The sequence below is a fragment of the Peromyscus maniculatus genome, chromosome 6, assembly GCF_049852395.1.
Source record: "Peromyscus maniculatus bairdii isolate BWxNUB_F1_BW_parent chromosome 6, HU_Pman_BW_mat_3.1, whole genome shotgun sequence".
In the NCBI taxonomy this organism is placed as follows: Eukaryota; Metazoa; Chordata; class Mammalia; order Rodentia; family Cricetidae; genus Peromyscus; species Peromyscus maniculatus.
Genome location: NC_134857.1, coordinates 69,466,435 through 69,488,382, shown reverse-complemented (window position 1 = coordinate 69,488,382; position 21,948 = coordinate 69,466,435). Strand labels below are relative to the sequence as shown.

General features: G+C 43.8%; 1 protein-coding gene across 7 annotated transcripts in view; it reads right to left on the bottom strand.

Annotated features, from left to right (window-relative positions):
- Positions 1-21,948, bottom strand: part of Ash1l (ASH1 like histone lysine methyltransferase) — a 152,154-nt gene that overhangs the window by 13,301 nt on the left and 116,905 nt on the right. For all 7 annotated transcript variants that reach the window (XR_013051890.1, XR_013051891.1, XM_076573656.1 and 4 more), the window contains 7 exons: positions 20,538-20,646; positions 19,642-19,806; positions 19,391-19,485; positions 9,472-9,626; positions 4,705-4,857; positions 1,699-1,753; positions 1,481-1,613 (listed from right to left, as the gene is read on the bottom strand). Coding sequence is in view for 5 of the 7 variants with exons in the window: in XM_076573656.1 (XP_076429771.1) it covers positions 1,481-1,613; positions 1,699-1,753; positions 4,705-4,857; positions 9,472-9,626; positions 19,391-19,485; positions 19,642-19,806; positions 20,538-20,646 (865 nt within the window). In the remaining 2 variants the exon portion in view is untranslated. The remainder of the gene's footprint in view (positions 1-1,480; positions 1,614-1,698; positions 1,754-4,704; positions 4,858-9,471; positions 9,627-19,390; positions 19,486-19,641; positions 19,807-20,537; positions 20,647-21,948) is intronic.

Here is a 21,948-nt window from a genome sequence, read left to right as displayed (position 1 = left end):
GTCTGCCTACCTGTGTGCCTGCCTGCGTGGGCCACAGGAAGAGCTTAGGTGTCATCCTGGGAAACCCTGTCCACATTCTTTTGACTTGGAGTTAAATAGTAAGAAGGGACTGGCTGGCCAGTGAGCCCCAGGATCCTCCTGTCTGCCTCCTCAGCTCAAGTATGCAGTCAGGGCACACTACCACACCTGGCTGTTCTTTTTAAAAAGGGTGTCATTATGTAGCCCAGGTTGGCTTAAAACTCATGCTGTAGACCAGACTGGCATCAAAACACAGAGCTCCACTTGCCTCTGCCTTGCTCATGCCAGGATTAAAGGTGTGTAACACTACATCTGGCCACACCTGGCATTTTCATTTGTTTTGGGGCTCAGTGCTTATACAGTCTAAGTATGTTTACTGACGGAGTAATTTTAATTAAAGTTACTACCATGTGGGCACACCTGTGCCATGGCATGCATACAGGTCAGATAAGGACCTCGCAGAGTGAGCTCTTTTCTTCCCACACTCCACTGTGGGTTCTGGGCACAAAGTCAGGCCGCTAGTCTTGCACAGTGAGCACTTGTACCTGATGAGCATCTTGCTGACTGAGAACCCACCCCGCTGCCCCAGCCAGAGAGAGGAACTTACTGTAATGAACTCTCTGGGGACCAGGCTACCTTTGAACTCACACAGATCTACCTGCATCTGCTGCCCAAGTGCTGGGAGTGAAGTTATACATCACTATACTTGATCAGAATTTTTAAAAAGAGATTTATTATTTTTATGTTTTTATTTATTTATTATATAGTGTTTTTCCTGCATGTATATCTATGTGAGGGTGTCAGATCCCCTAGAACTGGAGTTACAGACAGTTGTAACTGAGCTGCCATGTGGTTGCTGGGAATTGAACCTGGGTTCCTCTGGAAGAGCAGCCAGTGCTCTTAACTGAGCTGTCTCTCTAGCCTGGTCAGAATATTTTTAACAAATTGCGTACTCTACGAGAACTTAGTGAAAATGACTTGCTTTGGCTCTGGAGAAGTGGCTCAGTGATTGAGAGTACGGGCTGCTCTTGCACAGGAGGAGGTCCGGTTCCCAGCACACACACCGGGGCTCACAACCATCTCTCACTCCAGTGCCAGGGGACTGGACGCCCTCTTCTGGCCTTAGTGGACACTGCACACATGTGGTGCACATACATACACGCAGGCAAACACTGATACAAACATTTAAAAAAAAAAAAGACTGTCAGGTTGACAAGGTAAGCTCAGCAAATAAAGCTACTTGCTGCTAAGCCTGACAATGATCCCTGGGGCCCACGTGCTAACAGGAGGGAACTGATGCCTCCACATGCTTACTGTGACATGTATATGCTCACACAAAACAAATAAACAAATGCAATAATTAAAAGAAAGTTACTGTCTTTCCCAACAAGAAACTTAAAAGTTCTAAAATAGTTCTCTTCAGACCAGATTTCTTAAATTTGTGTTTGAAGTTAGCAAATACCTCAGCATTTCGAAAGACCTTGAGCATGTCGGCATCAAAAGCTTCCACTGTTTTGTAATGCCCAATGAGGATCTGCTTCTCTATGGTACTGAGGTCCAGGGGGTCAGAGATCTTCTCGTAATAGTCAGCGTTCCTGGAACACAGAGCAGTGTGGCTGTCAATGTGGCGCGCCAACTTCTTTACCGAGCTCTCCAAGGCCACCACCAATGTGTACCTACTTTTTCTTTGGGGGAAGATTCAAAAGTGGAGCTGCAAGGGCTTGCTGGGAAGAATCTGCAAAAGAATACAAGGTTTGGTACACACATGCTAAGAGACAAGGCCAACATTGCCCAGCCTACCTGCCTTGTTTCTACTGGTCTAGAACTCAAGGTTGAGAGAATAGCTGGAATTACAATGACCTACACTTGACTTGTATTCTTTTATTAAAATTTATTTTTCTTGGTCAGATGTGATGATCCATGTCTGCAATCCCAGCACTCCAAAGGCTGAGGATGGCAAGTATTTGGCTGGCTTATACTGTTTCTTTTTTTTTCCTTTTAAAAAGGAGATCTGGGGCTAGAACCCAGGACCTCGTACAAGCTAGGGAATTTTTTTCCCCTGATGAACAGCTCCAGCCTATATCCATTCTTTTCTTTTATGTGTATGAGCATTTGCCTGACTGTGTGTCCTCCACACGTGTGTAGTGCTGTTAGAGAACAGAACAGAGCACCGGATTCCCGGAGATTAGAGTCACAGATAGTGGTGGAACGCCACGTGGGTACTGAAGACTGAACCCGAGCCTTGTCAAAGAGCAGCCAGTGCTCGTCACCATTGAGACATCTTCCATCAACACATTATCCTTTTAAAAGATTATTTTATGTGTGCAGGTGCTTTGGCTGCATGTGCACAGACTACGTTATGTACATGGTGCCTCCAAGGCCAGAAGAGAGCACCGGATACCCAGGAACTAGAGTTATTGGCAGTTGTGAGCCACTGTGCAGGCTGGGAATTTCAACATGTGTTCTCTGCAAGAGCAAACAGTACTCTTAACTTCTAAGGCATTGCTCCAGACCCTAACATCTTTTAACTAAAAATCCTCTAATGTAAAAGTTGGGAGGGAAAAAAAATTCTTTGAGGCTTGACAGTCAAAACTTACTCCCCCCTGCCCCCAGAGATGAAACAATACTTTAAAAATCGAGCAGGATTATGAAGGATATAGTGAATCTATTAGAAATGCTAAACGACGATAGCTGAGTAATGAGAATAATTGCTCATAAAGAAGGTGAGCTGTAACTAGTGAACTAAGCCGTCTGGGGCAAATTCTTGCTCCTGCTCGTGTGCTTGCTGATTGCAAACCACTATGTAAGCAAGGAGGCAGGACCTGGAGCTCTAATTCTTGTACTACCCCATCACAGGATGACAAGTATTTTTCATTTTACATATTTATTTTGATGTGCATGGCTGTTCTGCCTGCACGAATGTGTACCAATTGTTTGCAGTGATATGATAAATCTGTTCTTTGATTTTCTGAGACAGGGTTTCTCTGTGCAGCCCTGGCTGTCCTGGACTCACTCTGTGGACCAAGCTGGCCTTGAACTCAGAGATCCACTGCCTCTGCCTTCTGAGTGCTGGGATTAAAGGCCCGTGCCACCACTGTCCAGCAATAAATCTTTTTTTCTTTAACATTTATTTATTTATTCATAATAAATCTTTTTACAACAAAAAGATCATGACACTCAAAATATGTTTTCCAGTCTCTCTTAATTGTCTGTAATTAATATTCCTGTTGGTGTAGATTCAACTAAATTCCAGATAAGGAATAATTTAGTAACCATTTCCTATCATTTATTTTTCTCGAACAGTTACTGTGTGACACACACACAGTATTCTTAGTGAGGGATTCCTTCTCATTTGGCATCTTCTGGTGGTCGCACTGGAGAAAGGGAAAATGTTGCGTAGAGTGCAGTGATGGACTAGTAGGTCACATTAGAGCAGTTCCATGTCAGTCAGACAGAGTTTGTGAGAAAGGGGCATATCACCTTCTGCAGATGTAAACAGGGCAGGTGCAACAAAACTTTATACCTTTTTTTGTTCTTCTTGAGACAGGATCTTATTATGCAGTCTTGGCTGACCTGGGTCATTTACCAGGCTGGCCACAAACTCACAGAAATCCACTGACTTCTGCCTCCTAAATGCTGGGACTAAAAAAATACACTACCATACTGAGCAAAAAAACCAAACCAAAACAAAACTTACTCTTTATGTGGACCATGCTGGCCTCAAACCCATAGCAATCCTCCCTAAGGCTGGGATTAACGGCATAGGCTACTACACGTAAATGTTTTTAAATTTTATTTCATTTTATTTTATGTACATTGATGATTTGCCTGCATTCATGTCTGTGTGAGGGTTGGATCCTCTGGAACTGGTGTTACAGATAGTTGTCAGCGGCCCTGTGAGTGCTGGGAATTGAACCTGGGTCCTCTGGAAGAGCGCCCATGCTTGTACCCACTGAGCCACCTCTCCAGCCCTGATAATTTTACAACTGCAATATTATCTCATCCATGTAAATTAGACGGAGATTACCCATCCTCTAGCTAAAAAAAAAGTATGCCTGCCTGTCCGTCCGTCCGTCCGTCCGTCCATCCATCCATCCATCCATCCAAATAAATACAGTACTTAACTAGAAATACTAAACACAACATTGATGTGCATAAGGCTCTGGGTTCAAATTTCTGAACAGGTTATTTGTTCTATAATTCTCTATCTCTGACAAAAGGTAGAACGGGCTCATCAATGAAGAGAACTTGCCTGAGTTGAATCCCCACATTAGCAAGCTTACAACTACCTATAACTCTGGCTCCGGGTGGTTTGACGCCCTGTTCTGACCTCCCCATCACTGCACGCACAAGGATAGCCCCCTCCCACTCCCCCAGCCAACACATAATTTTTAAAACATAAAAGAGGATTCAGAGTTAGGAGCCCTGGCTGCTTTTGCAGAGGATTCCCAGCATCCACACAGTAGCTCACAGACATCTGTAAATCCAGTTCCAGGGGATTCAATATCCTTTACTGTACTGGTACATAGATAAATGAAGGCAAAAACCTCCCAAACACATGAAAATGAAAAAATAATCTAAAATCTCTTATGTAACAATAAGAAATCCACCTCCTAATTCATAACCCACAGTGCTGCAGGTCTGTGGGGTCTGGGGCTCTCAGGAGAGGGTGAGCGAGACACACACCTTTGTAAGAGATGATACCATCACAGATCTCTTTGAAGATCTGTGCCAGGCGCGCGGCCCGAGCCACTTCCAGGTTTTCCTCTGCAGCTGCCAAGCGTCTTGTTCGAACAGATCTAGCTGTCTGCAGGGCAGAGAACTGGGTCATGAAGACATCTGCAAAGAGAAGGTGAAAAGCAGTTCAGGAAATGAAGAGTCTGATATATCTTTTTCTTTTCCACTTGATTCCTGCTATTTTCTTTTTCTATTTTCCTTTAGGATAGTAAGGAGAACTAGTGGGCAGGTAGCGGCTTCTCTTCCCTAGAGGAAAACTAGAAATGCTCGTGTTTATATAGAGGTAGATGCTACATTGTGCGATAGCTGCGAGTGTGCACTTCATGATGAGTCTGACCAGCCTCCATCTTCCTCATTTTTTTCTCTCTTCCTTGTATCAACACACTGTTTTTCCCTCCTTTAAGTCTCTCAGCAGTTAGGAGTATGTATTGCTCTTGCTGAGGACTTGAGTTTAGTTTCTAGCTCCCATATCAGGTAGTTCACAACCTCCTCTATTTCCAGCTTCATGGTATGTGATGTCTTCCTCTAGCCTTCTATACTTAAACCTAAGATAAACAAATCTTGAAATGGACGTGTGAGTGAGCTGAGTCTAGGCCACCGCAGTACTCTATTTCCAGCTCATGTAGTGCAGTGCTGCTAAATCAAGTCCTGTCAGAATGAATGTGAGCACGATGATGGCTTGCTGGAGTGCATGCATGCATGTGCACGTGAGGATTTACCATCAGGCAGCACTCTACAGCTCTGGTTGGGTCATATAGATCAGACTGGCCTTGAACAAATGGTTCTTCTGCTTCTGCTTCCTAAATACTGGGATTACAGAATGTGCCATCCTGTCAGGCTCAAATAATGCTTTTTATTTTCATGTACTTAGCTTGGAAGCAGTTAGCAATTTGGGACTCCTTTTTTTAAAAAAAAAAAAAAGAAGATTAATTTATTTATTATGTATACAGTGTTCTGTCTGCATGTATCCCTGCAGGCCAGAAGAGGGCGCCAGATTTCCATTACAGATGGTTGTGAGCCACCATGTGGTTGCTGGGACTTGAACTCAGAACCTTTGTAAGAGCAGCCAGTGCCCTTAACCACTGAGCCATCTCTCCAGCCCGGGACTCCTTTTTAACAAGTGACAGCATGAGACACTTAACTGATTATACTCACACACACCCCTCTCTGAATAATTCCCCTGGCAACTTCTAAGATAGGACTCTAGGTGGTTTGCAAGAAAATAGCCCCCAAAGGGAGTGGCACCATTAGGAGGTGTGGCCTGGTGGAAGTGTGTCACTGTGGGGTAGGCTTTGAGGTTTCCTATGCTCAGGATACCATCCAATGAATCAGTTCACTTTCTGTTGCCTGCAGGATGTAGGATTCTCAGCTACTCCTCCAACATCACATCTACCTGCTTGCCACCATGTTCCATGAAATGATAATGGACTAAACCTCTGAAACTGTAAGCAATTAAATGTTTTTCCTTGTAAGTGTTGGTGTGGTCATAGCAATAAAAACCCAAACTAAGACAGATTCCTACTTGCATGGAGCTGCATACACATGCTACTTTGAACAATGGAATAAGTTTTCCCTTCCCTTAAAAAACATCAAACTTGGCTGGACAGTGGTGGCTCATGCCTTTAATCCCAGTCGTCAGAAGGCAGAGGCAAGTGGATCTCTGTTAGTTCAAAGCCAGCCTGTACTACAGAGCTAGTTTTAGGACATCCAGAGCTACACAGAGAAACATTGTCTTGAAAAACTAAAACCAAACCAAATCAAACCAACAAAGCATCAAACTTAGATTCCTTGCAACTGTACTCCATTTATGAAGTTAAGTGGGTTGGTCTAGCCTAAACTAGTTTTGAATGCATGCATAATAAGACAAAATGTATACTTAAAGTGAACTTTCAGGGGAGAATCCCCTATTGATCATGTTACACCTATGCACAATTGGAGGTACAAAGGATTAAAATAAGATGCATTATAGGAAGGGACAAGTGTCACAGAACAATGGTTACATAATTTGATCTGTGAGTTCACATAGAGAATGTGCTCAAACTATGACCCTAATAACCAAGCTCTTCCACATCTTGAACCCCAGAAAGGAAGCCCATAGCCAAGCCCATGAGCACTTTTCACTCATGTGGCCCTAGGTCACCTGTGACAGCAATCGGACTTATCCTATCATTTGCTTTGAACAAAGTTAGCCTGTGAAAATCCACATGAGCCTTTATTTTAATTCCTTGAGTAAGAAGCCAAGAATCTGGCAACACCCGGCCCAGGCCTGGATCATTGTTACCAGTCCAGTGATTGATGTGTACATTCAATAAATGACTAAGACTTGAACTGTTTGGCTTGTAACTTCAAAGAGATTCTAACAACCAAGTTGCTGAAAGGCTTTTTCTCTGGGCTGGTGAGATGCTAAGTGGGTGGAGATGCATGGTACAAAGCCTAATGAACTGAGTCTGAAGCCCAGGACCTGCACTGTGGAAAGAGAATGGACTTCATAAGCTGTCTTCTATCCACCACCTTATGTTGTGCCGTAAGCTCTACACGTCTGCCCTTTCTCTAAATAAAAACAATCTGCCAAAAGCCATAACCCCAGCGTTAGGGAGACACAGAAAGGAGGGTGTTCAAGGTCATCCTCGGCTATAGAGCAAGTTCAAGGCTAGCTTGAGCCACATAAGACCCTGTCTCCTAAGGCCAAAACAAGGCCTCACTCTGTGGCCCAGGCTGGCTTCAAACTGATGGTGATTTGCCTGCTTCACTCTCTCAGTGCTGAATACAAGTGCTCTTTAAGTCACATCTGGCTCTTCCTTTTTGAGACAGTGTAGTGTCTCATGCAGCAAGCTCAGGCTGGCCTGCACCACACTATGACCCCTTGTGTCTACCACACAAATGATGGGGTCACAGGGAGTGCCACCGGTCTGTGTCCTCCCTCCTTTCTCTTCCAACAACTCCTTCCTTCCTTCCTCTTTCCTTTCCTCTCCTTTACTTTTTCCTTTCCTTTCCCTTCCTTCCTTCCTCCCTTCCTCCCTCCCTCCCTCCCTCCCTCCCTCCCTCCCTCTCTCCCTCCCTCTCTCCTTCCCTCCCTCCTTTCCTCGTGTGTCTATGAGCATGTCACAGAACACTTGTGGAATCAGACGACAACCTTCAGAAGTCTGTTCTCTCCTTCTACTATGGGAGTCCCAGGAAAACTCAGGCTGTTGGGTTGGCAGCAGGAGTCTTACCTGCTGAATCATTTTGCTGGATCTGAGCATAATCTTTTTAACATTTTCCTTCCCTCCTTGCAAAAAGACAGGATCCTGTATAGCTCCTGTTTGGCTTGAGGCTGACCTTGAACCCCAGATCTTCCTGCTTTCACCTCCCAAGTGCTGGCATTAAAGGCATGCACAACCACATCTTATAATGGATACATTGTTTAGAAAGGATTCATGGACCAGGTGTTGTGGTGAAAGATTTTAAGCCCGCACTTGGGAGGCAGAAGCAGGTGGATCTCTGTGAGTCAGAGGCCAGCTTGGTCTGCAGAGTGAGATCCAGGACAGGCAGAGATACACAGTGAGATGACGTTTCAAAACAAAACAAAGCGATGCACGGACAAGCCAGTATCCCATCTGTTCTGGACTGGATACTAGCTCAAATAATGAGTGCTATTGCTACTATTCACTCAAAAAGGCTGGAAAAAGGAAACCGGATGCATAGTACTGACTTAAATATGTAAGTAAAGCTTTTGAATTTAGCTATGATTTTTTTCTCCCCATAATGCATTTGTCATCACTGTTTTAGTCCATACTAAAAGGAATCTTAGAAAAAACTGTGTAAAATAACCAAAAAGGGGGAGGACAAGGTGCCTGGCCCGTGCAAGTCTGGTGAGCTCACTTCAGTCCCTGGAAGCCATGTAAAGTTAGAAAGAGAAAACGAATTCCAGAAAATAGTCCTTTAGTTTTAACATATATGTTGAGGTACACGTGCCCCAACCCCCCCCACTGTCTTTCTCTGTCTGTCTGTCTGTCTGTCTGTCTGTCTGTCTGTCTGTCTCTCTCTCTCACACACACACACACACACACACACACACCTCTCAATAAAAAAAACTGGGGAACTCCCTACCCCAAACAGGATATCATCACTTAGCCTTGGCTAGCCTGCAACCCACTATGTGGATCAGGCTGGTCTCAAACTCCTTACTCCTGTCTTCTAAGTACCAGAATCGCAGGTGTGCACCATCATGCCCAGTTCTAAATTATTATTTTTTCTTTCTTTAAATTTGATGTGTATTTTGCCTGCATGTATGTATACCCTGTGCCTGGACTGCCCATGGAGGCCAGAAGAGGGCATGGGATCTCCTAGAACAGGAGTTTCAGATGGCAGTGAGCCACTATGTTTCCTAGGGTTCCAGGAAGTGAACCTGGGTCCCCTGGAAGAACAGCCAGTGCTCCCAACAAACTAGCCATCTCTCCAACTTTTTAAAAGAAATTAAAATGATCATTTTTGGATAATTTCATAGAATTAAGAGTAAGCCTTCCCAGCTAGACAGTAGTGGCACAAGACTTTAATCCCAACACTTGGGAGGCAGAGGCAAGTAATCTCTGTGAGTTTGAGGCCAGCCTGGTCTACAGAGAGCACCCCGGACAGTTAGGGCTACACAGAGAGACCCTGCCTCAAAAACAATAACAACAACAACAACAACAACAACAAGCAAACAACAAAAAACCATTAAGTCTTCCCACGCCTTACCAGACTTGATATTCCCATCGTCTCTGCAGATGCCATTCCAACGGGTGTACAATGACGCTGAGTGGATGTCACGGGTGTGCTTTACTTCCTCCTGTTTCTGATGAATCTTTTCCCAGTTTCGGACCAAGAACACATGATGCTTTAATACAAAGTTTCTGCAAGAAAAGAGAAGGTGTTCCTTATTAATCCAGGAAGAGTTTATTACATGTCCACTCTCCACTGCTGCTCCGTGATCTAGGGAGGTGAAGAGGACAGTGACTAGGGGTTTGGAGCTTCTAAAGACATTCACAGAATGGGGCGCAGGCAATTCACACTGGTCATCCGAGCAGGCAGGAGGCTCAGACTTAAAAGCCTGCTTGGCTACAAAGTGAGACTTGCAAAAAAACCAAACACCATTTTCCTATATTACCTTAAAACATCTGGCAAGGAAAGTAACCAGATCAGAAAGCAGAGGTTTATGGAATGTTTGTATAAATCTTGTTTTGTTTAGGGCCTTGAACTCACTATTACAGTCTAAGCTGGACTCAAATCTTGTAACCTTCTAGTTTCAGACTTCCAAGTCCTAAGCATATAGACGTATACCAGAACGTCCGGCTATTTATACTGATCAGGTGGTTCTGCTTGTTTATTCAAGCCGGCCATGGTGGCGCACTCTCTTATCCCAGCACTCAGGAGGCAGAGGCAGGCTAACCTCAGTGAGTTCAAGGCCAGCCTGGTCTACAGAGCGAGTTCCAGGACAGCCAGGGCTGTTATACAAAGAAACTCTGTCTCAAAACCCAAACCAAACCAAACAAACTCATTTATTCTATTCATAAATTTATTTTGAGAAAGTCTCACTGTAGCTCTGGCTGATATGAAACTCTCTATGTAGACCAGAGATGCCTGCCTCTGCCTCCCAAGTGCTGAGATTAAAGATGTGCGCCACCATACCCAGCCTACTTATTTTATTTGTCTGAATGTTTTGCCTGATGTGTAACGTGTGTGTGTGTGTGTGTGTGTGTGTGCGCGCGCGCGTGTGTATGCCGTACTCATGGAGGTCAGAAGAGGGAAGGACATCAGAACTTTGGAACTAAGACTGCAGACAGTTGTGAGCCATTGCCCAGGTGAAAGAAACCAAATCCGGACCTCAGTAAAAACAAGTGCTCTTCATCACTAAACCATCTCTCTAGCAACCTCCCTCCCTTATTTGTTTTTTTTTTTTGTTTTGTTTTTGTTTTTTGTTTTTTTTTTTTTGGTTTTTTCGAGACAGGGTTTCTCTGTGTAGCTTTGCGCCTTTCCTGGAACTCACTTGGTAGCCCAGGCTGGCCTCGAACTCACAGAGATCCGCCTGCCTCTGCCTCCCGAGTGCTGGGATTAAAGGCGTGCGCCACCACCGCCCGGCCCTTATTTGGTTTTTAAGACAGAGTTTTCATATAGCCCAGGCTGGCTTTCCACTCCTGATCTCCTGTCTCTACCTCTCAAATGTTAGGATTACAGGCATGTACTAACATGTTAGGCATTTTTCTTTTTAAATTCTAAGAGAATTTGTTGGAAGGCAGAGGACTTAAGATCAACAAGGAGACCTAGAACAACAGGTACAAACAGAAGATGGACAGGGCTGAGAAAACTATGCAACAGGTACGATGTCTCTATACGATGGAATTAGTCATTATTAGTTGTTAAAATGACATTTCTTTACTGTCTGTCGTGTGCACTTGCATGTCTGTGGGGTAAGCGTGGTCCACGGGGTGTAATGGAGGTCAAAGGACACTGGCAGGACTGTGTTTTCTCTTTCTCCTAAGGGAGGCCCACAGAGGACTTGGTAGCCGGTTCTTCTCCCCGCTGAGCCTTCTCACTAGCACTTATTCTGTCTTGTCCTTTATCCAGACAGGGTCTCAGGAGCCCAGACTGGCCTCAAACTCAGGTAGTTGAGGATCACCTTGAATCCTTTTCTTAGGAAAAAAAAAAAATAAAAAAAAAAGACACCCCATCCCCCATCAGGAGGCAGAGACAGGTGGATTTCTGTGACTTTTGAGGTCAGTCAGGTCTACACAGTGAGTTCCAGGCCAGGTCAAGGCTACATAATGAGACTTTTAATTTATGTGTGTGTTTAGCCTGTACTTATGTATATGTACGGTGTGTGTGCCGGGTGATCCTGGAACCAGAGAGGCAAATTAGATTTCCTGGAACTAGAGTTACAGATGGTTGTAAGCTGTCATGTGGTTACTGAAAACTAGACCCAGGGTCTTTGAAAAGAAGAGCAAGCACTCTTAACCGCTGAGATATTGCTCCTGACCCCTCATTTCAATTTATTTTTAATGAAGTATGTGCACATGTATAAAAGCTTGCAGTTGTTGGAAGAGTATTACTGCATGTCCCAGAATCAAACTGGGGTACTGTGCAACAGTAGTATTCACTTTTAACTGCCAAGACAGCTTTTCAGCTCATTTTATCTTTTACTCTTATATTTTGTTGTCTTTTTTTTTTTCCCCAGAGCTTGCGCTTGCTAGGCAAGTGCTCTACCACTGAGCTAAATCCCCAACAACATATTTTTTTTTAAAAAAGATTTTTATGTGCGCATGTCTAGGTGCCAAGGAGATCAGAAGAGGGCACTGAATAACCCAGAGCTTGAGTCATAGACAGTTGTGAGTCACTCAGGCAATGAGTTGGCCAACATGGGTGCTGAGAACTAAGTTCAGGTCCTCTGGAAAAGCAGTAAGTGCTCTTAACCACTAGCCATGGCTCTAGCTCTTTAATATAGCTGTTGTTATTATTAATATTATTATTTTGTGTGTGTGTATGCACACGATATGTGCAAGGTAGTGCAAGGGCCACAGTGAGCATGTGGAGGTCAGAGGACAATTTTGTGAAGTCAGTTCTCTCCTTTCACTTTCATAAGGGTTCTGGGGAATATAACTTAAGTCATCCTGAGCCTTTATCTCCTGAGCCATTTCAACAGCCCTGACTTTGAACTTTCAAGTTTTTGCTTTTGAGACAGGGTCTCGCTGAGTAACAGCTCTGACTGTCCTGGAACTCGCTTTGTAGAACAGGCTGGCCTAGAACTCAGAGAGCTGACTGTCATTGCCTGGCTGACTCTGAACTTTGTTGAGGGATAATCCTTTTGTGCTGTGAAGATGGGTCTCTGCCAAGGCATCTTCTGATTGGTTTAATAAAGAGCTGAATGGCCAATAGCTAGGCAGGAGAGGATAGGCGGGACTTCCGGGGAGAGAACTCTGGAAAGAAGAGGGGTGGGATGCACCAGTGAGACCTGGAACAAGTCGGATGTACACTATGGAGGAAGGGTAATGAGCCATATGGCTGAATGTAAATTAATATAAACAGGCTGAGTTATCTTAGAAGAAGCCCAAGCTAAGGCAAAGCATTCATAAATAATAAGATGTTTTGTGTCGTGAGTGGAAACTGGGGCCACAGAGAAAGCTAGCTATAGAACTCTTCCATGTTGTTTGTTTCTTTGGTTTTTAAAGACAGGGTTTCTCTGTGTCACAGTCCTGCCTGACCTGGAACTCCCTCTGTGGACCAGGCTGGCTGTGAACTCAGGTCATCAGGAAAGCATTCTAACCCACTGAGCAGCTGACTCGCTCTTTTCTTTCTTTAGATAGGGACAGTTCTTATCAGAAGAAGCAAGCGTTCTTAACTGCTGAGCCATCTCTCCAGCCTCAAGTTTAGCTTTCATTCTTTTCTTTTTGGAGACAGGGTCTTCATATGTAGTTCTGGCTGGCCTTGAACTCACAGAAATCTGCCTGCCTCTGCCTCCAGAATGCTTGAATTAAATGTGTGTGGCCATGCCTGGCTCAAGCCTAATTTTTATTTGATTTATTTTTAAAATTTTATTTATTTGTGTGTGCCATACATGTGCAGGTAACTGTGGAGACCAGAAGAGGATCTGTGGAAGTTGGAGTTACAGACGATCGTCAAACACTTTTTATTTATTTATTTATTTATTTATTTATTTATTTATTTATTTATTATTTATTCATTCATTCATTCATCTAATTTTTTTCATTCATTCATTCATTCATTTTTTTTTTTTTTGAGACAAGGTTTCTCTGTGTAGCTTTGGAGCCTAACCTGGAACTCACTCTGTAGACCAGGCTGGCCTTGAACTCACAGGTATCTGCCTGACTCTGCTTCCCAAGTGCTGGGATTATAGGCTTGGCCTTTATTTAATTTTTCAAAGATTCATTCATTCACTCATTCGTTTGTTCATTCATACAGTACTCTGTCTGCATGTATGCCTGCATTCCAGAAGAAGGCACCAGATCTCATTATAGATGGTTGTGAGCCACCATGTGGTTGCTGGGAATTGACCTCAGGACCTCTGGAAGAACAGCCAGTGCTCTTAACTGCTGAGCCATGTCTCCAGCCCTTGTTTGTCTTTATTTATCCTTTAAATTATTTGTATTTTACTTTATGTGTCTGGGTGTTTTGTGTATGCACGCCTGGTGACAGCAGAAGCCAGAAGAGGATGTCAGATGCCCTGGGCCTGGACTTAGGGACGGCTGTGAGCGGCTGTGTGGGTGCTGAGAACTGAACCTGGGTCCTCTACAAGGCGCCCAGTGCCCTTCACTACTGGGCCTCTCTAGCCCCAAGTCTAAGCTCTAAGACCCAGAGTTCAGGACCTTGTGCTGCACGGCCAGCGTGAGTCCTCGCGTCCACTGAGCCGCCGTCTCCACAACCCGAAATGTATCTCGCTGCTTCATCAGTACCAACAAAGCAGCGGATCTTAATTTTTCTGTCTCAGAGTCCTCTGGTAGCCTCATGAAATCTATAGACGCTTTCTGTGGGCAGTTACTTCCCAGGCCAGCAAAGTGGTGGAGGGCAAACATGCTCGTGAAGCAATGCTGATGACCTGAATTTGACCCCAGGTCCCACAGTGGAAAGATAACAGTCCTGTTGTTGTCCTCTGACACCCAATACTTGCCATGTCTGTGTGCTCCTGTATACATGCATACATGCATACGCACGGTAATGAGGGTACATGTGTAGCATGGCACTCATGAAGGTGAGAAGATCATTTCTGAGAGTCAACCCTAGTGCTCTACCTTACTGAGATAGAATCTTTCTTGATCTTTCTACTGTTATGCTGTCCCTATCTGGTCTAGGATATTCCATTTCACCACAGAAATGCTGTGGTTTGAGATGCTATCTGTGGGGGCTGGAGAGATGGCTCAATAGTTAAGGGCACTGACTGCTCTTCTGGAGGTCCTGAGTTCAATTCCCAGCAACCCCTTGGTGGCTCATAACCATCCGTAATGAGATCTGGTGCCCTCTTCTGGTCTGCAGGCATACACGCAGACCTAACACTGTATACATAATAAATAAATCTTAAAACAACAGCTATATTGAAATATAGGTTTCAAGGGCTTCATGGCAGAGCATAAATATGCCTAGCATATATGAGACCCTGGTTTAAAACATCAAAATGATGATACAGACATACAAATCAATGATTTCCCTCTATGAGTACTGGGGATCAAATAATGGACCTTTGACATGCTAGCAGTATATTTGACTATTGATCATTTATATTCATTCATTCATTCATATGTTTATTTATTTTTAGGTTCTCACTATGTCACTTTGGCTGGCTTGTAGAGCAGGCTGGTCTAAAACTCACAGAGGTCAGCTTCTACCTTTAATGCTGAGTGCTGGCATTAAAGGCATGCACCATCATGCCCAGTTACTGTACTAATTTTTCCCCATTAATTTATGTTTGCGTGTGTGTGGGTGTTTTGTCTGTATGCATGTCTGTGCACGCCAGAAGAGGGTGTCAGATCTCTTGGAACTGGAGTTATAGACAGTTGTGAGCCACCATTTGGGTGTCAGGAATTGAACTCAGGACCTCTGGAAGAGCAGTAAGTGCTCTTAACCATTGAGCCATCTCTCCAGTCCCCTACATTCTTTTTGAGAAAGGATGTGCTGGTCTGAAAGAAAATGGCCCCCAAAGGGAGTGGCACTATTAGGAGGTGTGTCTTTGTTGAGTAGGTGTGGCCCTGCTGGAGGAAGCATGTCACTAAGAGTGGGCTTTGAGGTCTCCTATGCTTGAGCTACTCCCAGTGAGACTGGCTATTTCTGTTGATCTGAGTCAAGAGGTTCTCCACTCCTTCTCCATCATCATGTCTGCCTACAATAATGGACTAAACCTCTGAAACTGTAAGCCACCCCAATTCAATGTTTTCCTTTATAAGAGTTGCTGTGAGCCGGGCGGTGGTGGCGCACACCTTTAATCCCAGCACTCGGGAGGCAGAGGCAGGCGGATCTCTGTGAGTTTGAGGCCAGCCTGATCTACAAAGTGAGTTCCAGGAAAGGCACAAAGCTACACAGAGAAACCCTGTCTCGAAAAAACCAAAAAGAGTTGCTGTGGTCATGGTGTCTCTTCACAGCAATAGAAACCGTAACTAAGAGAGAAGTTGGTGCCAGGGACTGGGATACTGCTATGACAGGCCTGACCATGTGTGTGTTTGTGGAGGACTCTGGACTTGGGTACTTTGCGGCTTACTGAACCTTCCCAGTCAGAGCATGGGAGGCAGCGGTGCCAAGAGTGATTTGAACTGCGAGGCTCAAGAGGTTTCAGAGGAGAAGAGTGTCAACTGTGGCCTGCAGATCTGTTCTTGTGATATTTTTGGGAAAAAATGTGCTGTTTTATCTGAAAAGTCTGCCTGAGGCTACTATGAAGAGGAAATCTCCAAACAGTCTAGTAGATTCTATTGTGTGGTTATCAGGGGTAACACTAACAAAGATTTATAATGAAAAGGAGCAAGCTGAGTAATAATGGTGCGGCATTGGTGATACAATGGTGAGCACAGCTGCCTTCCAAGCTGAGCAAATAAAAATAAAAATGTACAGACTGAGAAAAGGGGCACCAGGAAGTGGCACAGAGCTAAATACCCTGTTCAGGAAGATAAGGAGATAAATAGATTAAGAAACAGAATAAGCCACTGCCACTTGTCTTTAGTCCTAGAGCTCGGGAGGCAGAGGCAGGTGGATCTCTGTGAGTTCGGAGCCAGCCTGGGCTACAAAGTGAGTTCCAGGAAAGGCACAAAGCTACACAGAGAAACTCTGTCTCGGAAAACAAAAACAGCAACCAAACAAATAAATAAAAAATGGAATAAAGGGAGTGGTGATCTCAGGGAAAGAGCCTACCCAACTAAGTTTCCAACCTGTGAAAAGGAATTAAAGAAAAGCTTACAACCCGATGTGATGGTGCACACCTTTAATCCCAGCACTCAAGGCAGAGGCTGGCAGATCTCTGAGTTTAGACTAGCCTGGTCTACAGAGCAAGTTCACGGACAGCTAAGCTTAGGCAGTGAAAGTAACAATCAAAAACAGAAAAGCCAGTGAAGACGTAACTGAACAAGGGATAGTGAGCCATATTCCAGCCCCAGAGAGCAGAACTGGGCCACTTTGGCCATGTAGTTCTGGCTTTAGAATTAATGGGTTATAGAATTTGCCTCTGAATCTAAGGAAAGCTGATAAGGCCAGGCTTGTGTCAGGGGTATCCCTGAGAGGCCATTTCATGAAGCTATGAAGGTGAAGACCTTGGAGACCCCAACACGTTAGCGATGCCAGAGTCATGGGATATCTACCAAGGAGAGCTGCTAACAGGGAGTGGAACCAGCCCAAGAGAAAGAAGTGTGTTGCAGTCAACAAAGCTAAACAGAGTTGGAGATTTGAAGGGCGTTTTGATATTAGACATGGAGATGCAGAGTTGGAGTTTGCCCAGATGGTTTTGAGTCTTGCTTTGATTCAGTATTTCCTCACTATGCTCCCTTCCCTATGTTTTAGAATGGTAATGTATTTCCTGTGCCTATTATATGATGGAAATAGGTGATCTGTTTTTATTTTTATGTTTTAGGGTATTATAGTTAAGAGATTGCATGAATCTCAGAAGAGAATTTGAACTTTTAAACATTGTTGAAACTGTGATAGACTATGGGGACTTCTGAAGTCAGACTGAATGCATTTTTGCATTATTACATGACTACATTGTTATTATATGGTGCTTGGAAGGCCTTGGTGGATTGGGCCAAGATACCCCAGTGGGTAAGGGAGACACGCCATGCAGACGTGGTAGTGGTGGGCTGCTGCGTGGACTGGTGGAAAGTCACTCACACCACGCAGACACATGTCCACGTGGAAAGTTTACTTTTGAGGGGAGGGGAGAGGGAATGGAGGGAAGGGGGATGAAAAAAGGAGAGCGAGAGTGTGGAGTTGCACACCTGTGGGAATAGAGAAAAGAGAGGGGGAGCCCTCTCTTGAAGTGGGTTTTCCTTTAGGACGCAGGGCGGGTCCCCAAGGGGCAGGCCAGAATGCCCACAGGCTTTCTTTGGGGTTGCATGTGGTAGTTTGAAAGAAAACGGCCCCCAAAGGGAGTGGCACTATTAGGGGATGTCGCTTTGGTCGAGTAGGTGTGGCCTTGATGGAGAAGCGTGTCACTGAGCGAGTGGGCTTTGAGGTCTCATATATGCTCAAGTCACGCCCCGTGAGACCAACCACTTCCTGTTGCCTGCAAGATGTAGGACTCTCAGCTGCTTCTCCAGTACCATGTCTGCCTGCACGGCACCATGTCCCACCATGATGATAATGGACTGAAGCTCTGAAACTGTAAGCCGACACCTCAATTAAACGTTTCCCGTTCTATGAGTTGACATGGCCATGTTGTCTCTTGACAGCAATAGAAACCCTAACTAAGACACTGTCACTACGATAAAGCATCAGGACCAGAAACAACTGGGCAGAAAAGGGCTTATTTGGCTTACAGGTTACATTCCATCATCAGGGGAAGCCATGGAGGAATGCTGCTCACTGGCTTGCTCCCCATGGCTCACTCACTCATCCTGCTTTCTTATACAAGTCAGGGCCACCTGCCCAGGGGTGGCACCGTCCCAATTAAATGCTTTCCTTTATGAGAGTTGTTGTGGTCATGGTGTTTCTTCATAGCAATAGAAATCTTAACTAAGACACAGGGTTTCTCTGGGCAGCCCTGGCTGTCCTGGAATGTGCTCTGTAGACCAGGATGGCCCTGAACTCAGAAATCTGCCTAACTCTGCCTCCCAAATGCTGGGACTAGAGGATGCACCACCACCTGGCCTCCCTATACTCTTTTTCTAATTTATTTTTTTTAAAAGATTTTTACTTTATTATGTATACAGTGTTCTGTTTGCAGGTCAGAAGAGGGCACCAGATCTCATTACAGATGGTTGTGAGCCACCATGTGGTTGCTGGGAAGTGAACTCAGGACCTCTGGAAGAGCAGCCAGTGCTCTTAACCTTTGAGCCATCTCTCCAACGTCCCTATATTAATTCTTAATGGATAGTATTATACAGTAATTGGTCTAACAGCTATAGTAATAATTATGCTGTGATAAATAATAGTATGAGATGTTTAAAATACCCGTAACATAAAATGCAAATATTTTTGAATATTGGTAATGAAGTCATGGATATTGATAAATTTTTTTTTCCTTTTCTTTTAGTGAGGATCTCATGTAGCCCCGACTGGCTCTGATCTCAATATAGCCAATGATTGCTTTGAACTCCTCTTTTTCTGCCTCAATCACCTCAGTGCTGGGATAACAGGCATGCATCACCATGCTTGGCTTAAGTTTCTCTTTAACACATACAGCTGGGTATGGTGCCACACACCTTTAATCTCAGCATTTAGTGGCAGAGGCAGGTGGTTCTCTGAGTTTGAGGGAAGCCTGCTGTACATAGTGAATTCTAGGCCAGTCAGGGCTACACAGTGAGACCCTGTATAAAAACAAAAAGCACACATACCTTTGTCTATAGTTGAATTAAGACCTCATGTAGAAAACAGACCAATTTCATGAAGTTTAGCAATATTTTAAGTTGACAAGCAAATCATATAAAAACTTTGTAAAGTTATTTAAAAAGAACTCAATGTTAAAAACCCTTTTTACCTCTCTCTATTGGACATCGGCTTCATCTGTAATTGTGGAGTCAATCTTGTTGGGGTATTGATGTTCTCACTGGGCTCTTCAGAGGGATGGCCTCTCTAAAATTCATGTGGGTGAGAGCACAGGGGAAAAAAAGAATAAATCAGATATCACCTCTAAAATTGTAAAGCCAGTGTTAATTAAGATGCAACCCTGTTGTGACCGGAAGGGGACTGAGAGCAGCCGTGAGGGACACCCATGAGATCGTGACTCACCCTTTTCTTCAGCTTGTGCTTAGACTTCCGCTTCTCTTTTGACCGTCCGGACTTTTTATGTGTACTCATAGGCTGGCTGCTTTTATGGCTAGTGAGTCCATTCATCCTCTGACTTTTGCCTCCAATGATTCCTCGACATTTCTCAAAACCACATTTACAAAGTTGCTGTAAGGAAAGACAATTATTTTTAACCCTGTACATATCTCTTTTATAAGTTCAAAGAGGATGCCTGAGCACCTGGATCCCTGAAGTTAAGTCTGAATCAAGATTATAAATGCAAATAAGCAAATGACCAACTGAATATATTTCTACTGGTCCATCCCTAGAATCTTAGCATTTGGTAGATGGAAGCAGGAAGGTCTGGAGTTTACCCTACAACATGGCATATCTGAGGCAAGCCTGACTCAAATGAACCAAAAGGAAGGAAGAGGAAGAGAAGAGGAAAGGGAGGGAAGTGACTGACATTACCATTGAAGTATGATGTACACCTATAATCTTGGCACTCTACAGGTAAATCAGAACACCCAAGCTACACATTAAGTTTGGGGATCAGCCTGGGATATCTTAGACCCTGTTACAAACCAATCAACCAACCAGCCAAAGCAAATATAAAACCTGGGCATAGTGGCACATGCTGTAGTCCTAGCACTGGGAAGGTGGGAGGACTGCTTCGAGTTCAAAACCAGCCTGGTCTACATAGCAAGTTCTAGGCTTGCCAGGGCTATAAACAAGACCCTATCTCAAAAAGTGAAACCAAAGCAAGACAAGACAGAAGAACACCAGCAGTTCATGTGGTCTTCAGAGTTCTGAGATAGTGAGATTCACATCTGAGAGAGTGGAGAGACGTCTTCTTCAATGTGACTCTCAATGGCTCCCTCCTGAATTTAAATTCTTACCTGTTTTTCTACATTGAAGGAATGAAAGTTGTAATCATAGGTGAGCTCGGTCCCAGCTGGCACATCCTTAAGTGCATACAGTCCAATTCGGTACACTCCATTAACAGACCTATTTAGAAAATAACAAAATTAAAAGTTGGGATTTCTTAAGACAAGTATACTTGGGAAGTACACTACACTTTTTTTTTAAGGGACTCAAATGCTTTTATTTTTTCTTATGATTAAATACATTAAAGATGAATAAATTTTGTCACAATCTTAGTGCTTTTATTTCTTCTTAATTTGCAGGCACCTGGAACCAGAACAAATGATGATTACTTTCTTCAAATGTTCAATAACTTTATATTTTCATTAAAGTTGCGTCTTTCACTATCTCTTTTCCCATTCAGGAGTCCCGTTCTGAGTGTCTTTTCCCTTGATAACAAAGGCAGATTCCAGAAATATACTGCCACAGTTCTTTGCCCCTGTTGCTTCTGACGTCATCTCAGTCACCAATGTTAATTATAACGTTAACCTCAACCATTATCTTCCATTTCACAGAAGCATTTTTATAAAAGCCTGTCTTCTCTTAGACATTTAGGCATTTAGCAGACAGTTCCATGTGGCTGTGGCATGTGGGACATCTGGACATTGCAGACTTTTTTTTTTTTTTTTTTTTAGGTTTAAAATTTTTTAAATTTATTTTATTTATTTACTTAGTTTTTATTTATTTTTTAAATTACACTCATGATATTCATTACTTACACTCATGATATTAACGACATTTGTGGTATTCATAGGCTAAAGGCAACTGAGCCATTCCCTTCCTTAACGAGCCTTATTGCAAATTAGAGTCCTTGTAAGATGGTATCCCAAACGCAAATGGATCTTGAGTTTATAAATTTATAATTTTCAAAGCCAATCTAACTGTATATAACTATTGAATTAATTTTATCATGCCCAACAGAATGAAAGATTAACTAACTGTGGTAGCTACTTTTGTTGCCAGGGTCTCCACTGTGCTAGTTGTAGTAAGCAATTATGAAATGGTAATCCCAGAAACAGTAGCAGCAGTGTGCGCCATTGCCATAACAGCAACAGCGGCAGCAGCAATGTCAAATTCTCTTCTGGATTGTGTGGACATCCACTGGCATGGATACAACTCCAGTTAACACGAACTGCCAAGGCCTGTTTTTCTTGATCTCAGCATGACTTTAGCTGGCAGCTTTTCTGGAGAATCTAATCTCATGGCTACAGTTCCTAGGCTTACATTAATGCTTGCCAAAGCTGGCCATATTGGGCTCTCAATCTCCTCTGGCATCAGAAGGGTAGATTTTCTCATGAAGACCCATTAGGTGTCTGTCATGTTGAGCTTCAGCAGCAGCCACAGGGCGAGTTCAGTGCTCAGGAATCCAAAGAGGAACCTCACTGT